This window comes from Rhinopithecus roxellana, chromosome 5 (assembly GCF_007565055.1).
Source record: "Rhinopithecus roxellana isolate Shanxi Qingling chromosome 5, ASM756505v1, whole genome shotgun sequence".
Lineage (NCBI taxonomy): Eukaryota > Metazoa > Chordata > Mammalia > Primates > Cercopithecidae > Rhinopithecus > Rhinopithecus roxellana.
Window position 1 is genome coordinate 79823756 of NC_044553.1, and position 19672 is coordinate 79843427.

The window sequence follows — 19672 nt, forward strand, 5'->3', positions numbered from 1 at the left end:
ATCCGACTTTTCCTGAGCTCCTGCAGGTTCTTAAAGTGGAATTCAGCACACAACTCAAATGAGTCCCCTTGGATATGACGGAGTGAGTGTTCCCAGTGGAGACACTCCTCTCGCCTAGTCTTGGCCTCCAGCAGTACCCAGGGAGACAGGCACCCCATGAGCAGCAGCCCTTCCTGAGGTCAGCTTGGCTGGAGACAAGGCATCATCCCTCTGCTGACAGAGGCTGAGGAGGAGGCTGGGGTGCTAGCACCTATGCTCTGGGGCACTGTAGGGCTCAGCCCTTACTTGGTGGGCCAGGCACAGCAACCTCAATGGGGAGCAGAGGATTACGGGTAGAGGGAACTACGACAGCTTGAAAGAGGCAAGGCAGGGTTGGACTGCATAAGTACCAGGCACTGACCAGAAAACCTTGACCCAAAGGCTGTCTGTATGGAGAGGGTAGCAGGGAGGGGGATTCTAGGACAGTAGAGAATGGATGATGGCCATCCGCACTAGCCAGACCCACCCATCAGCCCTTGTCACAGTAGCCCTGACTGCTAACAGCATGTGTGGAAGCTGCGTCTTCACTGTGCCCTCATGCGCAGAGGGCTTGGGCCTTCCCAAGAGGAGGACATATCTTCACCCCCTGAAAAGCCAGAGGGAGGCCTGTCCACAGCTGGAGCTCTCCCCCAGGACCAGGACTAGGGTGAGGGGAATGAGGCCAGCGAGGTGGTTTTTTTTTTTTTTCTTTTTTTGCTCGGGGTGCAAAATTTTAGGGGGTGCCAAAAAAACTCAGTAATGGAGATAAGTAATATTTAACGCAATAGTTTTTAAAATAAAAATTAATGCAAAAAGATCTGTAATGAACAAAATATCCAAATTTCAAATTAAGACAAGATCCGTGTTGCTGATTTTTCAGTTTGCCTCAGGCTCCAATATGGCTTGGCATACCACTATTACTGACTCTATTTAAAATTTGGATATATCGTTTATCACAGGGTTTTTTTTTTTTTTTTGCATTAATTTTGACTTTAAAAAATACATCTCAATATTACTCATCTCAACTACTGTGTTTTTTGGTAGCCTCTGAAATTCTGCACCCAGGCCAGTGCCTGACTGGTCTCTCTTGCCCCAGCCTTGCAGACTCCCTGGAGGAAGTCTGGACTGCCGCCTGGAGCACAGGCTCCCCTCTAACCTCCTGCACACTCAGGCCAAGCTCACACATGCCCAGTGATGGGCAACCTGCCACACCTCCAGGGGCATCCCTTAAGGCCTTTCTGGCCCTGAAGACTCAGGTTTCTGATGCTCCTTGCCTCACCCTGTAAGCTGGCACAGGACATCTCTAAGGGGAGAAGGAGATGCCCTCTCTGAAATGAGGGAGAAGCTGGATGAGGTGTTTCTTCCTTTTGTCCTCAGATGACCCAAGCCAGGTGCAGAAGGCACACCTCCTCCCAAAGCTCGGCTAGTCCCTCCACCAAAGCCAGGATCAGAGCCCACACCTGCCAGGCCAAACCCTGGCACTGATGATGCCTGGGTTCGGGTTAAGCTGGGAGGTGAGGTGCCAGGGGGGCTGTTGGCTGGGTCGGGGGAAGTCGGCAGGGGGCGCTGCTCCGTGCTTAGCAGTTCAGGGGAGGCCTCTGGGAAGTTCTGGGGAGGGGCCCGGCGCCCGGAGCAGTTTCCCGCGGCCAGGGGCACGCGCGGCCGGAGGGGCGTCGGGGGCGGTACTCACCGCGGCCGTTCTGGTTGGGCCGGTACACGCTGCCCACGCTGACGCGGCCCTGCTGCGCGCCGTTCCGCTCCCCACCCGACGGGGGCGCGTCGGAGCTGCGCACGGGCAGGTAGGGCGGCTCCAGCGCGCGCGGCGGCCCGTACGCCTCAGGCGGCGGGTTGGCGTAGGGCGGGTACCAGCCGAGGCGCGGGTCTCCGCCGTAGGCCTGTGCCGCCTCGGGGCCGGGGCCGGGGTCGGGGTAGGCCTGCTCGAAGCCCGTGGTGCCCTCGCTGTACAGGCTGTGCGAGTAGCGGCGGTCCAGGCCGTCGGGGGGCGGTGGCGGCGGCGGCGGCGGCACATAGGGCCTCTCGGGGGCTGGGTAGAAGCCCTGCGGCGGGTACTCGGGCAGCTCCTCGCCGCCACCGTACTCCTCGTAGCGCGCCCGGGGCTGGTAGGGGTAGATCACTCCCGCCGAGGCCACGGCCGCCGCCCCCGCGCCCATGCCGCCGCCCGCGGGCCGGTAGTACACGAAACCCTGGTCGTAGGTCCGCGACGCGGGGTCGTAGTTCTCGTACTGGCTGACGAAGGGCGCCTGCGGGTAGGGGAACTGCTGCGGATAGGAGGGCGGCTGGCGGTAGGTGCTGGCGAAGGCCGAAGCCGAGACCGAGGAGGCGGAGCCCCCGTGCCGTTGCTGGGAGACGGAGGTGCGGGCCCGGGCCATGCCCGTGCTGTCCCCGACGGCCACCTCGCGCCAGTTGTCGGGCACCTGGCCGAAGCCAAATGGGTGCCGCGCCTGGCCGCGCACGGTGTCCGAGCCCACGCGCCCCGGCAGGGGCAGGGACGGCGCCTGCCGACGCCGGGGGCCCCCGTGGCTGCGCCGCTGCTGGGCCTGGGGCGCGCCGGCCAGCAGCACCCGGGAGCTACTCTCGGAGTGCTGAGGCCCGGCCGGCACGTACTCTGAACCCGAGTTGAGCAAGCTGTACACCTGCCCGTTGTTCTCCCACTGAATCAGCTGCCGCCAGCGCCGGGGGTCCGAGCCGTGCCCAGGCTGCGCCTGCTGCCCGTGCACCATCACGCACAGGCAGGCGCCCCACACCAGGGCCCCCAGCTGCCGGCTGCCTCGGGCCAGAGCCATGGTGACCCCTCTGCAGAGGCCTGGTGGACAGAGAGGCTCTCAGGAGTGGCCCCTTGGGCGTGCTTCTCTTCCCACGGCCTCGAGGACAGGAAGGCTCCTTGCTTGCCCCAGCTCTAGCTTTGTCCATGCTGGCCTTGTCCCGAGCGGGACTGCTCCTCCGATGACAGCATTTCGAGGCCAAGGGGTCAGGGCAGGGCAGGGGCGGTGCCCAGGGCTGCACGAGGCTCTCCGCAGGGCACCGGGCGGGCAGGACCGCCTGTGGGCCTTACATGGCCAGCCCCGCACTGGCTGGCCGCTCGGCTGGCGCTTTCCCACTCTGAATGAATAAGCAACAGGCTGGGAGCGTCGGGAGGCTTCGGCCTCTTGGTCCGCCTGCTGGGGCCTCCTCCGCGGGGCCCTATGGCCCGCCGGCTTTTAGCTATGTGCCGGTCCTACAGCTGCAGTGCTCCCTCCGTCCCTGGAGTTCCCAGCCAAGCCACAGACCTGCCTCTGAGGAAGGGAATCGAGCAGGGAGTAGGAGAGGACCTCTGGGGATTCGGGCCTGGTAAGTGGGGCTCTGGCAGGCAGAACAGGGCTGGAATGTCAGCACCACCCCACTCATTCCTCTCTGCTTTGGACACAGCATCCCTGGTCTCCACCTTGCTCACTGCCTTCTCTTTTGGGCTGGAATGGGACTCTGACTCCTGTCTGCTCCAGCCTCCTTCCAGTACTCCCGAGTTTTCCATTTTCCTTGTTCCCTAAAGCCAGTGCTAATTAAGAGACACCCTCTTTGTATGTTCCTTCCGCCATTATCCCACACCCTCAATAAGAAGAAAAAAAAACCACACACCGTCTTTGTTTGTGGGCCTCCTCGGGGAGATGCTGAACAGGGACCACTCTCTAATTCCAGGCCTCAGGTGCACCGCAGCTCTTGGACCTGTGTAGAGAGGCACTGGAGCTGCTGCTTTTTCCCTCGTGGCACACCTCAGGGGCTTACTTTCCCAGTCTGAAGAGTGGGGTATATCCCTGGGCTGAATAGCACTTGTGAGATCCTGGGAGAGATCAACTTCCCAAACATCACGTATGGTTTCTGTCCTGCATCTCTTGACTCTGCATAGCCTGGGAATAACTTGAGTGTATACATGGATAAAATGAAACCAGGGGCTGTCTTTGATAATGGGACAGGGGTCACTGTGAGACAGAGAAGCCTGTAAGCATAGAACAACAGAAGGGTGGTTCCGGAGAACTGGCCTGGTCCTGTTGCTGTGTGGCTCAGTCCCTGACTCTATCTGATCCAGCTGCCACATCTTACCAATGGAAGATTAGGCCAGATGGCTCCTGAGAGTGCTTTGGGTGATCTCTGTTCCTTCTGGGAATGGCAGGGATAGGAGGGGGTCCCAGAAGTTTGAACACTTTGGCATCCAAGAAATCACACTCCAAATACTGCTCTACCGGCCTCCCTCGGGCTGCCTTCTCCAACCGTATTCCTGGGAACCGAAGGGCAGAAATTGCCGTCTTGGACTTATAAACAAGGTATGAAGGACCTGCCCTTAATTTGGCCCCTGTATATTCCTTCTTATTTTGGAAATGCCTGGAGCCCACCTAGGGAGGAGGTAACTAGAGTGGACATTCTTCGAGAACTGTAGACCTCCCAACCCCATCCTTGCCAGGCAGCATTTGTTCACCCATTGCACTGTTCTTCAGGACTGAGGCTTGGACTCTGGCATGTCTCTACCCTTTAAATGCCCAGAATTCAGCCCAGAGGTCAGAGGCTTCCAATATCTCCCAGCCAGCAACCTGTCAACGCTCACACCTCAGCTCCCCAGCGTGGGGTTTCCATCTCAGACTCCAGACAAGATTCCTCCAAAGAGCCATTGGTGTGACTGACACCAAGCAAGATGCTGAGGCGGGGCTCACTGAGGGCCGGGACCTGGAGGGTTAAGCCTTCCCTCCCTCCTGCTTGCCCCCTGCAGTGTTGGCCTCAGCTGCTTGGAATCCCTGAGGTCCTGTAGGACCCTCCCGCCAGCCAGATGGGCAGCTGCGGCAGCAGAGGGGGAGAAGTGGAAACAGGCCTCAGGGTACCCCTAGGCAGCGAGGGAAGGGAAGAGGAGTGGAGGGAGGATAGAGGATGACTGTGAGGAAGGGAACTCAGTTGCCCTAAAATGAAGGCAGAACCCCTCGCCTTGACTCAGACAGCAGAGTAGGGACTGCCTCAAGGCTTTGGGTGTGGGGGGATCAGGGCACAGGCCATTCCACTCAGCGGGCCTCAGAGCCAGCTCTTGGCGTGAAACCTTACCCGATGCTGGCTCCTGCTCCTCTCTCTTTTTTCTTAATAAGGTCGAATCAGAGTGAGTCAGAGGAGCCAAGTTTCCTGTTAGGCTCTATTTGAATAAACTCTGCTCTGAACATAGCTTGGGCCTCTGCACAGACTTCCCTGGCCAGGACTGCGCTCCTGCCAGCCATCCCTGCTGAGATGGAGACCCAGGATCCACACCATGACTTAAGCTGGGGACCTGGCCTGGCCCAGCCACTCCCCAGGGAAGCTTTTTAAGCTCTCAGAGCTTCAGAGTTCCGTCTGTGACCTGGGGGTAATCATACCTTTCTTGTGGCATATTTGGGAGGATGGAATGAGAGGATTATGAAAAGTCCCCAGCACAAAGCCAGACATGTGGCCACTATTTTCTTTCTTTCCTCTTGACTTGTGAGAGAAGGGAGGGGTTTATCTCTTGGGGTTGACCCCCATTCCCACTTCCTCTGTCTTTCCTGTTTTTATCTGTCTTCAGCATCTTTCTTTGCCCAGGGTGAACCTTGTGCAGGGGGGCCAGAGGTGGCTCCTCCACCAGAACTGTCCTCTCCCTTCCTCTCTACTCCCTCCCTCTGACCTCATTCTGCTTGAGTTTAGGTCTCCTGCAGTGGCTGACAGGCCCAGCAGCTCTCTGAGCCCAGGGGAGCCTGCCTACCTTCACCTCTCCTCATGCTGGGCAAGGCCTTGCCTCAGTGGCTGGAGGTGTCCTGGCATCCTTAGGTTGAAACCTGCAGGGTGGGGTCCTAAAAGAGACCTGGGCAGGCTATGGAGGGTGCAGAGCTGGGGTCAAATGAGGGCGTGGACTCTAAGGCTGAGCTGAGCCAGAGCCGTCTGTGGGGAAGGGCAGCTCTCTCCGCCTGTCCCTACAGGCCGGGATTCACACCCACATTTTTAAGACCCAGGCATGTGCTTGAGGCTTGTTGCCGGTTCTTGGCACTAGGAACCAGTGTCAAGGGACCCTCAGAGGGGCGGTGATAGAAGGATGAAAGAGCCTGTTGATCAGGCACGACTTTATTAAGCCCCTACCGCATGCTCAGCTCTGTGTTGCTGGGGCTCCCACGGAGCAGCCAGGGTCCTGTGACCCTGTCATGGAAGGCCGGGTTCTGGAAAGTCCACGGGGGAGCCAGGAAGCAGCAGGCCTGACCAGCAGTGGGTCTGGGAAGCAGAGAGGGGTCAGGAGCTGTGGGATTCCTCACTTGCTTTGCAGAGGAAAGTACTAGGAGGCCCACTGAGGGTCAGAATTTTCTGTGGTAGTGGGGAAGCCATGAGGGCAGGCCCCAGAGCACCCAAGCCCTCCATCTTCCAGGCTGCACTGTAGATGGGTTTTGGGCAGCACTGGGAATCCAAGACCCAATCCAGGCAGCTGCTGCCTCTTAAAAGTGGGCTGGAGGAAGTGCTGAGTGAGGAGGCTGGGCGAGCTGGCACAGAAAGCGCTGACTCTGCAGGGAGAGGACCACCAAGTGACCACTGCCAGCTGGGCCCCGTGCCTACCCCTCCCCCGCAGCCACATCTGGTGCAACGGTGGGGCGGGGGACCCAGTCCCCAGGGCCGAGGCAGCTGAGGAAGGGGCCTGAGGAGGGGGCCAGAGCCATGGGTTTGGAAGTGTTTCTTCAGGGCTGGAACTCCACTCTGGAAGTGGGGGAGGTGAGGTCAGAGCCTCTTCGAGGGACTAATGGGGTTGGGGGTGGAAGGAACCCACCCTTCTCTAGGACCCAGGGGAATTCTGTGGCTTTGGCTACTTCCCAGTCCTTTTTCCTCCCAGCTCTCTGGGCCCCCTCCCCCATGGCTCCCAGGAGATTGGGAAATAACCAAGCTGATACAGTACTCTGGGCATTCAGGTTGGGTTCTGTGGAGGCGGGAAGCCCCTCAGCCCCTTAGAGCTTCTCCCCTCTCTGACTTTCACCCCTCCCCAGAGTCTGGGGCAAGCAGGCTCTGTGTGGCCTGTCTCTACAGACTCTATATTCCTGTCTCTACCTCCACCTCCAGCCCCAACCCCTACCCAACCTGGGGGCCCTGAGCCCAGAGCCAGTGGAGGCAGGGGCCCATTGTTATTGCAGGAATGAGGACCAGCTGGGGAGAGGGATCTTCTCCCAGGGACCTGCCTGCGGGGCTGGGGTGGCAGGGGGGGTGGATTCTAGTCGTCTGGGCCTTCTGGGTGGGAGGGTCCTGAGCTACCATGCCCTGGGGTAAGAGGGCAACTGTCCCCTGCCCAAGGGAGAGAACTGGCAAAACCAAGCAGGGCGCCAGGCCCTGGGGACACAACCCAGCAGAGGCCTGCAAATCTAGGAGGGAAACTAAGGCAGGAACCACTGATTCTGACTACTAACATCCTGACAAGGTTAAGGGAGGGTTTGTGTACTCTCTCTCCTTTTCTTTTTGTCTGTATATTTAACTTTCACTGGGATCTCTCTGGGTTTCTCTAGCTTTTTCTTTGTTTGTTTTTGTTTTTTTAAGAAAAGCATAGTCTTGCTGTGTTCCCCAGGCTGGGGTGTAGTGGATTCACAGCAACCTGGAACTCCTGGGCTCAAGCCATCCTCCTGCCTCAGCCTCTGGGACTACAGGTGCACACCACCATGACCGGCTTTCTATAGCTTTTAAATTTTCTGCAGTAACCTCCCTCCATCTTATTCGTTCATTTTCTGTCTGTGGCCAACTATGTGACTTGCAGCGTCCATCTGTCTCCATCTGTTTCTGTTCCTCCTCAACTCTCTTACACTCCCTCCCGTCATCTCTATCTGCTGATGCTTCTCCCAATGAACGATTCCTTCATTCATCCACTCACTCACTCACTCACTCACTCACTCACTCACTCACTCACTCAGCATGTTGCCTGGGTATCTGTGGAATACCAGCCCCTGTGCTGACGGCAGTTGTCACAGAGAGCAGCCAGACCTGCCAAGTTTCCAGTGGGTGCCCAGGCTGGTAGGGATGTCATAAGTGATAGTCCTGGGTGGAGGTGAAGACATGGCACTGACTCTCTGTGGCCTTTGGGAGGCATTTCTATTTCAGTCTCCATGTCTGTCTGTCCACCCATTTACCCATCCGTCTCTGTCAGTGACTCAGTCCTTGATTCACCTTCATGAGGTGACTTTTTTTCTGCTTTCTCAGAGCTCATGCAGTTTACTTATTTCCCCCTGGTGGGGGTTGGTAGTGGACCTGGAGAAGGGGAGGTGGTGTAGGTTGAGAGTGGAGGTGGGTGATGGAAGTGACAGAGGCATTCCAACCAGAGGGACTCCATCTTGAATGGGGACTGGATAAAATGAGGCTGAGACTTGCTGGGCTGCATTCCCAGGAGGCTAGGCCTTAGTAGTCACAGGATGAAACAGGAGGTCCCAAGATACAGGTCACAGGGACTCCACTGATAAAACAGAATGCAATTAAAATTTTTTTAAAAAGCCAGCTGGCTGGGCATGGTGGCTCACGCCTGTAATCCCAGCACTCTGGGAGGTCGAGAAGGGCAGATCACCTGAGGTCAGGAGTTCAAGACCAGCCTGGCCATGGTGAAACCCTGTCTCTACTGCAAATACAAAAAATTAGCCAGGCGTGGTGGTGTGCACCTGTAATCCCAGCTACTTGGGAGGCTGAGGCAAGAGAATCACTTGAACCTGGGAGGCGGAGGTTGCAGTGAGCCAAGATCGCGTCATTGCATTTCAGCCTGAGCAACAAGAGCGGAACTCTGTCTCAAAAAGAACAAAACAAAACCCAAAAAGCCCAAACCAAGATGGTGGTGATCATGACCTCTGGTTGACCGCACTCTCCATTGTACGCTAATTACAACACATTGGCATGTGAAAAGACACTCCCACCAGTGCATGACAGTTTACAAATGCCATGGCAACATCTGGAAGTTACCCTATACGAGCTAAAAGGAAGGGGAACAGGGGAAATCTTGAGTTCTGGGAACTCCCTACTTCTTGCCCAGAAAACTCATGAATAATCCACCCCTTCTTTAATATATAATCAAAAGATAATCATAGATGCCTGGTAATCAGCAGTCATCAGGGCTGTTCTGCTTATGGAGTAGCCATTCATTTACTCCTTCACTTTCTTAATAAACTTGCTTTCACTTTACTCTGTGGACTTGCCCCATATTCTTTCTTGTGTGAGATCTAAGATCTAAGAAGCCTCTCTTGGGGCCTGGATCGGGACCCCTTTCCTGTAACAGAAGGAGCAGGCCCTCGGGGCCAGTGGAGACTAGTTTTGCCCAGCTGAGCGCTGGAAAGGAAAGGGCCACAGGGTGATGAAAGAAGAGATACCAGCAATCTCTCCCTTAAGGTTTTTTGTAATATAATTTTTAATCTCAGATTACAAAAGAAATAGGTCAATTATAGGAAATTTAGAATACAGAGTAAAAGAGAAAAAGTAATTCATTCTGTAACCTAGAGAAAAACCATTGTTCTAGGCTCCACACCCCCCTCCATTTAAAAAAACAATTAGATCATAGTGTCTATGTCATTTTACAAGCTGCTTTGTTTGTGTGATAACAGTTGATGAACATTTCCTTGTGTCAAGGTAACTGCTGTTTCAATGTTCATATTGATCACAGGAGCTCCTGCCTGCCTAGATGAAGAGGAGGTCAAGACTTGTGTCCCCCACTCTCCAAGATACCCCCTCTGTTCTGGAGTGGTGATCCCCTCCCCTGTTAGAACCTTGTCTCCCTCAGGACTGGACCTGGATCCTGGGCCTGCAGTCAGATTGCCAGTTTCACTTGGAGGTGGAAATGTTAACCCACTGGTTGGAATGGGAAGGTGGGGTGTGAGGTGGGGGAGTACCTTCATTTCTATCTGCCAGAAGGCCAGCCACTTCCTGCATAGCATTTCCTTCCTGCAGTATGGGAAGGACCAGGCTTTCTCAGACCACAGAATCTTGAGAGCTAATTCCACATGGAGCAAGTGGTGGCTACCAGCCTTGGGTCTACATAACTATGGCCTCATCGCTGACCCAAGAAGCCTGCTCCACAGCCTTATTGTGTCCCCGTAGGAGGAGAAACACCTGGCAACTTAAATTTTTAAAAATAACGTGTTTTTTTGCTGTGTCGCCCAGGCTGGAGTGAAGTGGCGCGATCTCTGCTCACAGACAGAAAAGTTCACAAATCCTAAGTGTACCACTTGATGAATGATCCCAATGTGAGCACACCTCTGCATTACCACCTGGATCAAGAAATAGGACATCACAACAACTGGCAGCTTCCAAGGAGAAGCTCCGGAAAGTTCTGCCTGTATCAGCACCTGGCTGGATTGGAAATGAGTTTTCTTTAACTGGATTTTTAATGACTGACTTATGTGGACAAATCATAACTGAATGAATCACCTCCTTTGTTGATTTTTTTGGGTACTTTATTTGCTATTATAAATGATGCTGTAATAAGCGCCCTTGAAGAAATCTTCATATCTGCCTCTGCTGTGTAGCAGGTCACAGTGCCCAGGTTTGGTTCTAGCCCTCATTTGTGAACTGTGTGACTCTCCATGCCTTTTTTCTTTCTGTAAGATGGGAATAATGGTATGAATTTAAATGAGGTAATGTGGAGTGTGTTTAGTTCAAAACCTGGTGCGTACAAGCAGTCACTAAGTATCAGCAATTATTAGACCTTTAGATTAATTTATTAGAAGTTGCATTTCTGGTGAAAGGGTTTTAGTGTTTTTAAGGCTTTGGCATAGACTACCCAGCCAGATCCAGAAAGGTGGTTCCCATTTACCTGCCTAAAGTGCCCTCACCCTTACTCATACTGGGTACAGTTTTCTAAAAGAACATTAAAAATTGGATAGGTTAAAAACAGGTGAATACATTTTTTTAGTTGCATTTTTTTTTTTGGTTACCTGTGAGAGTGAACATGTTGCCTTGTGTTTGCTGACCTCCTAAATGGTCTATTTGCTCCTACCTTTGTACCCCAAAAGTCTGCTCTCAAGACGGTAGCCAGAATGATCCTTTTGAGACATTTCACTCTTCTGCTTAAAGCTCTGCAATGGTTCTCAGGTTAAAAGCCAAAGTCCTGTTCAAGGTCTCCAGGATCCTCGCCACTTGGTCCCTTGCTCTTTCTGTTCCAGCCACCTTGGCCTTCTCCTGCCCCTCCACCGCACCATGGCAATTTCCCCTGCTCTGTGTGGTCAACTCCCTGAATCTGTTCAAAGCTTTGCTCAGATGTCTCCTTCCTCATGAGACCTCCCCAGCCCCTGAGCTCCCCATGCCTCGCTCCTGATCGCCTTAACTCTTCTTCTTTTTTTTTAACCAATAGTACTTACCACTATCTAAAATACTTCATAATGTACTTGTTTATTGTTTGCCTGTCTCCAGTAGAATGTAAGCTCCTTGGGGCAGAGACCTTTGTCTTGTTCACTGCTGTGTCCCATGTGTAAACTTGTCTGGCACAGAAGAGGTGCTCGATAAATATTTGTTGAGTGAATGAATGATAAATTTTCTGTTCATATTCTTTGACTATTTTCTATTGTAATGTTCATCTTTTTAGTATTGGTTTATAAGATGTGTATTTAGCACCTTTTCATATATCGCTCTTTGTCACATATTATGCAATTAATTTATCATTTCCATCGATTTTTAAAATACTTTCTTGATGCTTCATTTTTAAGCTGTCAGATTATTAATCTTTTCTTTATGGTCTTGGACTTTATTGTTGCATAACTGCTGCCTCACCAGGAACATATACATTTTCAATTAAATGTGCTTCTGTGATTTTTTGATTTCATTTCACTTTTTTATATTAAACTCTTTATTTTACCTTCATGTGTGGTGAGAGGTAAGAACATAACTTCCAACTATCCCCAAATGAATTATAAACAAATTAATCATTTTCCAATGATCTGAAAGGCCATTTTATCATACACTAAATATTTTTGTGTGTTTGACTGGGTTTACCATTCTGTTCCGTTGGCCTGTCACATCATTCTTACATTGGTATTTGTTGCCCTATTTTAATGATTGTAACTTTTTAATAAGGGTTAGTGACGGAGAATACAAGTCCCATTGTTTTGTTTTATTATTTTTATTATTATTTTTTTGAGACAGGGTCTCACTCTGTCGCTCAGGCTGGAGTATAGTAGCACTATCTCGGCTCACTGCAACTTCCACCTCCCTGGTTCAAGTGATTCTCCCACCTCAACCTCCCAAGCAGCTGGGAGTGCAGATGTGTGCCACCACACTCGGCTAATTCTTGTATTTTTAGTAGAGACAGGGTTTCACCATGTCGGCCAGGCTGGTCTTGAACTCCTGGCCTCAAGTGATTCACCTGCCTCTGCCTCCCAAAGTGCTGGGATTACAGGCGTGAGTCACCGCGCCCGACCCATTTTTTTCTTTCGAAGTGTTCTTTGCAGTCATTGATATGTTCTTTAAGATAAATTCTAAACTTTTTTTTTTTCTGCCAAGATAAACCAGCAAACAAAAATCCCACTGGACATTGCAATTGGATTAGTTTTGTAGATTAATTTACTGATAATCAACTTCTTTGCACTATTGAGTGTTTCTGTCCGGGAACGTGGCATATCTTTCTATTGTTAAGGTCTTTTTTATTATAGGTCTTTAGGAAGCTTTATTTTATAGGTGAATGTAGTGTGTTTGGTGCTTATTTTCATAAAAGAAAGCAATGACATCTGTGGCAGGCAGCTTCTGAAATGGCTCCCAGTGATCCTTACCTTCTGGTATTCACCGCCTTGTAGAATCCCTTTCCTTTGTGTGTGGGCTGGATCTAGTGACTTGCTTCTCATAAATAGAATATGGCAAAAAATGATGGGTTGTTACTTCTGAGATTAGGTTATAAGAGGCTAATTTCTGTTTTGCTGTAATTTTGTCTCTCTAACCCTCTTGCTTGCCTGTGCTCATGAAACCAGCTGCTGTGTTATGAGCCACCTTATGGGAAACCCGAGTGGCAGAGAACCGAGGCTGGTGGCTGGCCAACAGCGAGCCAGGAGCTGAGGCCCACAGCCCAACAACTGGTGAGGAACCACATGCTGCCAGTAGCCATGTGAGGTAACTTAGAAGCAAATCCTTCCCCAGTAGAACCTTCAGATGACACCAGAGCCCTGGCTGACCCCTTAATTCTACCCTTGTAAGAGACTTTGAGCCAGAGGACTTGGCTAAACCACACCTGGATTCCTGACCCACAGAAACTTGAGATAATAAACGTTTTAAGCCACTCAGTTTTGGGGTAATTTGTTACATAGCAGAGATAACTAATATAGCCCCTGTTTTTTGCATCATGTTTTCTAACAGTTTATTAGGAAATGAAAATTTATTTTAGGCTGGGTGCAGTGACTCACACCTGTAATCCCAGCACTTTGGAAGGCCGAGGTGGGTGGATCGCCTGAGCTCAGGAGTTCAAGAACAGCCTGGGCGATATGGCAAAACCCTGTCTCTACTAAAAATACAAAAATTAACTAGGCATGGTGGCATGAGCACCTGTAGTCCCAGCTACTTGGGAGCCTGAGGTGGTAGGATCACTTGAGCCCAGGAGGCAGAGATTGCAGTGAGCCGAGATCATCCCCATTGCACTCCAGTCTGGGTGACAGATCAAGACCTTGTCTCGAAAAAAGAAAAGAAAAGAAAAAGTTATTTTATAACTAGCCACTTTACTAAATTCTTCTATTTTGGTAATTTTGTATTTTCTTAGTTTTTTATGGGAAGACAATCATATTTGCAAATAATTATAATTTGTTTCCCTCTCTTTTATTTTCTATATAATTGCATTAGCTAGGATCTTTAGAATAATGTTAAATGACAAGATACTAGAACTGTTTGTCTTGTTCTCAGATTTGGTGGAATGCTACTTGTATTTTACGCTTTTGATTTTGGCTGTTGGTTTGAGATTTATTATTTTTTATCGTGAGATAAGTATAATTTGATTTCCCGTTTACTTGAGCTTTTAAAAAGAAAATCAGGAATGGACATTGCAATTTACCAAACATCTATTCAGTATGTAAAATGATCTTTTTCTCCTTTGACCTATTGCTGTGGTAAATCAGTTCACTACCATTCTAATATAGAATTATCCATGCATTCCAGGAATGTTTGCTCATGCCGCATTCTTTTAATACATTGTTGACATACATTGGACTTATCTGATTAAATTTTCATTAGGACTCTACATTTGTATAAATGAGGCTAGTGTATGACTCATTTATTCTGTCTCACTTTGTGCCACTTGTCAGGTTTTAGTATCAGGGTTATTCTGGCTTTACAAAAATAATTGAGAAGGGTTTGAGTTAAGGTCCTGGCAAGAAACACTCACCCAAGATGGTTTAACTAACAAGACTTTAATGAAGGGACTTCTTATAGAAATGTGGATAAGGGGACTGGGTGCAGTGGCTCATGCCTGTAATCCCCAGCAGTTTGGGAGGCCGAGGTGGGTGGAAAACTTGAGGTCAGGAGTTCAAGACCATCCTGGCCAACATGGCAAAACCCTGTCTCTCTAAAAATAAAAAAATTAACCAGGCATGGTGGCGCATGCCTGTAGTCCCAGCTACTCGGGAGGCTGAGGCAGGAAAATCACTTGAATCCAAGAGGTGGAGGTTGCAGTGAACCAAGATTGTGCCGCTGCACTCTAGCCTGGGTGACAGAGTGAGACTCTGTCTCAAAAAAAAAAAAAAGGAAATGTGGATAAGGTGAGGTACCCAGAGACTAGACTAGACATGGTGTTACTGTCCTTAGGGCTTCAGGGACAATGGGAGGAACCAGTGTAACTGGAGCCCAGGGAGAGCTGGAACCTTGAAAAAGAGGTGCAGGCAAGAGCTGAGCTTGTAGAGGAACAAAGGCCTTGCCAGAGAGAGGCCATGAAAAGAGGCAGGGCACAGATGAGATACACCAGCTCTTGTCACCTCCTGCCTTCCACACTCCTACCCATACCCTCCATTGTCAGAGTCAGCAAGGAGCTGGAGGACAAGGGAGCCTGGGTGGTGAATGCAGTTTGTGGGGCTCAGGGCTGGGCAGGGAAGGAAGTGGCTCTGGTGTGATTTCTGTCTCCTGACCAATACGTGCATAACCATTTGTTTAACATGTTTTTAATATTCACTTCCAGGGCTTTTATACAATTTCTCTGTGTTGATTTTTTTGTTTTTGTTTTTGTTTTTGTTTAGAGACAGGGTCTTAATCTGTTGCCCAGGCTGGAGTGCAGTGACGCAATCACGACTCACTGCAGTCTTGACCTCTCCTGCTCAATCTATCTGCCCACCTCCTGAGTAGCTGGGTCTACAGGCTTGTGCCACCATGCCTGGCTAAGGTTTTATTTTTTATTTTTTGTAGAGACGGGATTTTGCCATGTTGCCCAGGCTGGATTTTTTTTTTTTTTTTTTTTTTCATTTAGAGAGTTTATTTGGGTCAGGGTTGAGAATTGCAGCCCAGGACTTGCTTTTTCACTTACTATTACTTTACTTATTTTGACTCTTGCTGGCTTGGAAAGAGTGCATCTCTGAGTACTTTTTTCCCCGTGAAAAGTAGAGCCATACATGGCATGTGTCCTAAGTTCTGGCATGTAGGAAAGTCTTTTTCTGTTGTCTTCATGCATGAATGCACCAGGCAAATTGTTAAAATGTAAGGTCACAACTGTTCTCTCAAAATTCTATAGAAGAGTGGTTCCCAAAGTGTGTTCTATTGAACACCAGTCTTACCACATTGTCTATGGCAAAGGATTCCATAGTCATTATAAGTTCGGAAAACTGTGCTTGCTAATATTGCCAGTTTAACAACATGCATGAACACGTTAAAAGCCCTGAGAAAGCCTCAGCATAGGGTTTTATCTTGTTTTGTTTAATTCAGCATTTCCCAAGCTTATTTTATGACAGAAACTTTTGTCCCCAGCATAAATAGTTAACAAAATTCCATGGACTCTCTCTTCCAATTATACACTTTAAGAAATGTTGGGCTGGGTGTCGTGGCTCACACCTGTAACCCCAGTACTTTGGGAGACCAAGGTGTGAGGATCACTTGAGCCCAGGAGTTTAAGACCAGCCTCGGCAACATAGTGAGACCCCCCCATATCTACAAAAATCAAAAAAATTACCTGGGCATAGTGATACATGACTGTAGTCCCAAGCTACTTGGGAGGCTGAGGTGGGAAGATCACTTGAGCCCAGGAGGTTGAGGCTGCAGTGAGCTGTGATCGCACCACTGCACTCCAGCCTGGGCAACAAAGTGAGACCCTGTCTCAGCAACAACAACAACAACAACAAAAATAAATGTTGGAGATATTTCTCCGTATTTCTGTCTGCATGGGTGCTGATAGAATTCTTTCCTTACCCTTGCAATACAAAAATTCTACATGGCATTTCTAAGTGTTCATTTCTTTTTATTAATTTGACTTAAGGAGGAACCTTTTAAATGTATAAGCTCAGGCTTCTCATCAGCTCAGGAACATCTTTCTCCTGTAATTCTTGCTTTTATTTCATTTGTTTAGTGTCTTCTGTAAGCCCGGATACCTATCATGTTCTCCCTTTGTTTTTTTATCCTGTTGGGCTTTTCCTCTGCGGTCTCAGAGAACTTCTATCTGTCCTTCATATTTACAGATTCCATTTTCTGTAGTTCCAATTCTGTTCTTTACCATCTTGATGGAAATTAAAATTCTGCTGCATTTTTAGTTTCTTTGCAGTCTTTCTTTCTCTCCTCTGGTTTGTTTTTGATTTCCACCTGCCTCTCAGCCAGCAGCCTTCTCATTTCATTCTTTCCATCTTATTTTTCAACTCTCATTTCTTAGAGTGCACACTTTAATTAAGTGAATTGAGTACAGAGCAGATGTGGTCTGCAAGTTATTTATGTTTATGTGATAAATCTTTTCAAAGGAATTACTTTTCTCTGCCCTTTTAGGGCCACATTCTCTTCCTTGCCTCATGCAGAGTCTTTTCAAAGGCTCTGTGTATTTCCAAGTATATGTGTGCGCATGTGGGTTTATGTGTGGGGGGGTGTGTTTGCTTTTCTCTGTACTCCTACTTTAAAGATGAGTGTTTTAAACTTTTTTACATTTTATTTTTTTTAAATTTATTTATTTAGGGACTGGGTCCCACTACATTGCCTGGGCTGGCCTCGGACTCTTGACCCCAAGTGATCCTCTGGCCTCAGCCTCCCAAGCAGCTGGATTTATAGGCAGGCACCACCACACCGAGCTAAAAATGAGTGTTTGATAAAGTCTTGTTATTTTCCCCCAAACGAGGAGAAGGAAATGGATTCTCTTTAGGTCACCCTTCACCTGGATGTTGCTCCAATTGTCCTGTCATATTTTAGGAATGGTTAATGCAATTTCACGTCACCAGTTGGCTATGAACACAAACCATCTATGACATGCCTCCCCACTCACTCATCACCAGAGGCACCAGCCAGTAGTCGAGCTGGCTGCAGCTTTGTGTGAGTGTTTGCGTGCAAGTGTCCCATTCTTCCCCCACTCCAGGTAGAGCTTCCAGGGGCATTACCAGCTCAGGGATCTAGCTGGGACAAATGTGTGGAGGTTGGCCGGGGCCAGGCCTAGCAGGGAACCTTGCCTCCTCTGCACCAAGGGCCAGTTCTATTTGCACAGTGTCCAGGGTTTCCAGGCTGTTGCTGTAGGTATTCAACATAGCTATGATAAGACCTCTGCCCACTCTAACAGGAAAGGAGGAACATGGTATTAGAGAGAAACTGATTGAGGGAGGAACTCCTCCCACCCCACCCAGCTCAGTTATCTACTTGACATGGCAACCACATACCCCCACCCCAGCCCACCTCCCAGTCAGCTCCTTCCCAAGGTAGTTGGTACTATGGAAAGGGCTTTCCAAAGATGCCCTGCAAGCCCCATGTCCCACCATCTGCCCTAATTTAGGGTCAGTACTTTCTGCCAGGACCTCATCTACTTCTCATGGTATAGTTTTGCTTTCTCAAAAATTAGAGTTGTGAATCAGCCCTTGGGGTCTTCTTTTAATCTGTATGTTGCACATTTTACAGCAATCCCCAGCTTTCCTGGCATGAGAATGTACCTTCTCTGGCTTTCAGTCCAGGCCAACAGGCGTTCTCTTCTTTCCTAGTCTTTTGATCAATTCAGCTGGGATCTGGGAGGGAGGAGAGTTCTGCACCAGCATAACAGGATATTGTGTGGGACTCTTCCTCCTGTTCTGGAATTGCAGCTAACACCCAAAGCTGAGTACAAAAGGCACCGGGGACCCTGCCTTCTGCATTCAGAGAGTTGTCAGTGGGTGGTCAGCAGCCAGTACCATCTCCCTCCCGCAGGGCTGATGGCTCTTCTCTCATCAACCACCACCACCTCCCACAGCGACTGGAAGAGGAGCAGGGGATGGAACCGTCGGTGGTTGCCATGTGGGGAGGGCAGTGTTTATGGTAGAGGCTGCTTGCTCCCCTCTTCACGGGAGATGAGGGGTAGGGTGGGGTGCCTTTCCTCCCTGATAACATAAGATAATTTCTTGAGAGACAAGCATAGCATCCCCCAGGGGGCATCTCCTTAGTCTGTGAACCCCCTTGTATACCTCTGAGCTGCCTGAGTTGGGGAAGAGGGCAATACGAGACAGATGGCAGGGTGGAGAGAGAGAGCTGTGTGAGGTGGCTGGGCTCAAGTGGACAAGCTGGTGTCTCACCCATGAGGGCATCTCTCTAGGGCTTGAGAGAATGCACAGGCTGTCCATGAAACAGTCACCAGGGCAGAGAGGAGGCAGTGGAGTAGCCAGAGAAGCAGTGACAATTCACCCAGGAGAGGACATGTGAGAATTGCTTCCAAGTCCCTCTCCTGGCCGCCCTGTCACTGAAAGACTAGAAAAGTGATAGGGAGGTTGATCAGGAGCGGGATGCTCCCCTCCATTGTGGCCTTGTTTGGGTGGGAGGGACAGTCACCACTCTTGTCTGGGCAGAAATGGGCATGGCAGGAGACACAAACAGGAACAAGTCTTGGTTACTGAAATGAGACAGTTCTAGTAGGTGAAAGTGACAGCGGAGTTGTGGGATGCAGCCATGATGTCATTAAGATCCCTACCACCAGCAGGAAAAGGATTTCAAAGAGCACAGTTGACTGTGTGTGTGTGTTGCAGGAGAGATTATTAACAATTTCACGTCTACATCCTAGGAAATTGAGGCCCTACAATAAATGTGCTACACTTGAAAAAAGTCCTTAAAAGTAAATGAGAAAGAAAACAGCTTTGGAACTTTTTAGGAGTAGAGGATTGCAAAACTGTGGGATAAGAACATGTGAGTAGTGAGGACAGATGGAAGAGACTTTCAGCAGAGGACTCAGGGGGTTGAGAAGCTAGTCCTTGTTCTCTGACTTGCAAGTGACAGAAGCCCAACTCACAGTAGCCTGAGTAAAAATGAGGATTTATTGGAGGATCTTGGAGCATCTCACAGAATCTAAGAAACAGCTCGGTAATTGAGCCAGCAGAGGGGCAGGGATGTGGGTTGGCCTTAGAGACATCTGGGACCAAGGATCTGCAAGCCACGGCAGCCCCACCAGGTTCTTGTTTTTGCTTCTTGCTGCAGGTCAGCCTCATTCGTTCTTTCCCCAGAAGACTGGTTTTGTCTAAGACAGAAAATATGACCACTGGCAGTTTCTGAGTGTTGTAACTTGGAGGTTATGTCATGAGAAAGAAGTGAGTCTCCG

At 49.9% G+C, this 19672-nt stretch overlaps 1 protein-coding gene and 1 long non-coding RNA gene across 2 annotated transcripts in view; one reads left to right on the plus strand and one right to left on the minus strand.

The window, feature by feature from the left end:
• LOXL1 (lysyl oxidase like 1) overlaps positions 1-3180 on the minus strand; it is a 26045-nt gene extending 22865 nt beyond the window's left edge. Inside the window, exon 1 of the mRNA XM_010383266.2 lies at positions 1709-3180. Within this exon, the coding sequence (XP_010381568.2) occupies positions 1709-2822 (1114 nt within the window). The 5' untranslated portion in view covers positions 2823-3180. The remainder of the gene's footprint in view (positions 1-1708) is intronic.
• On the plus strand, positions 1623-11918 carry LOC115897669. Its single transcript, XR_004057431.1, has 3 exons — positions 1623-1817; positions 9653-9820; positions 10150-11918. It is a non-coding gene; the product is annotated as an uncharacterized LOC115897669 (long non-coding RNA).
• The last annotated feature ends 7754 nt before the right edge of the window (positions 11919-19672 follow it).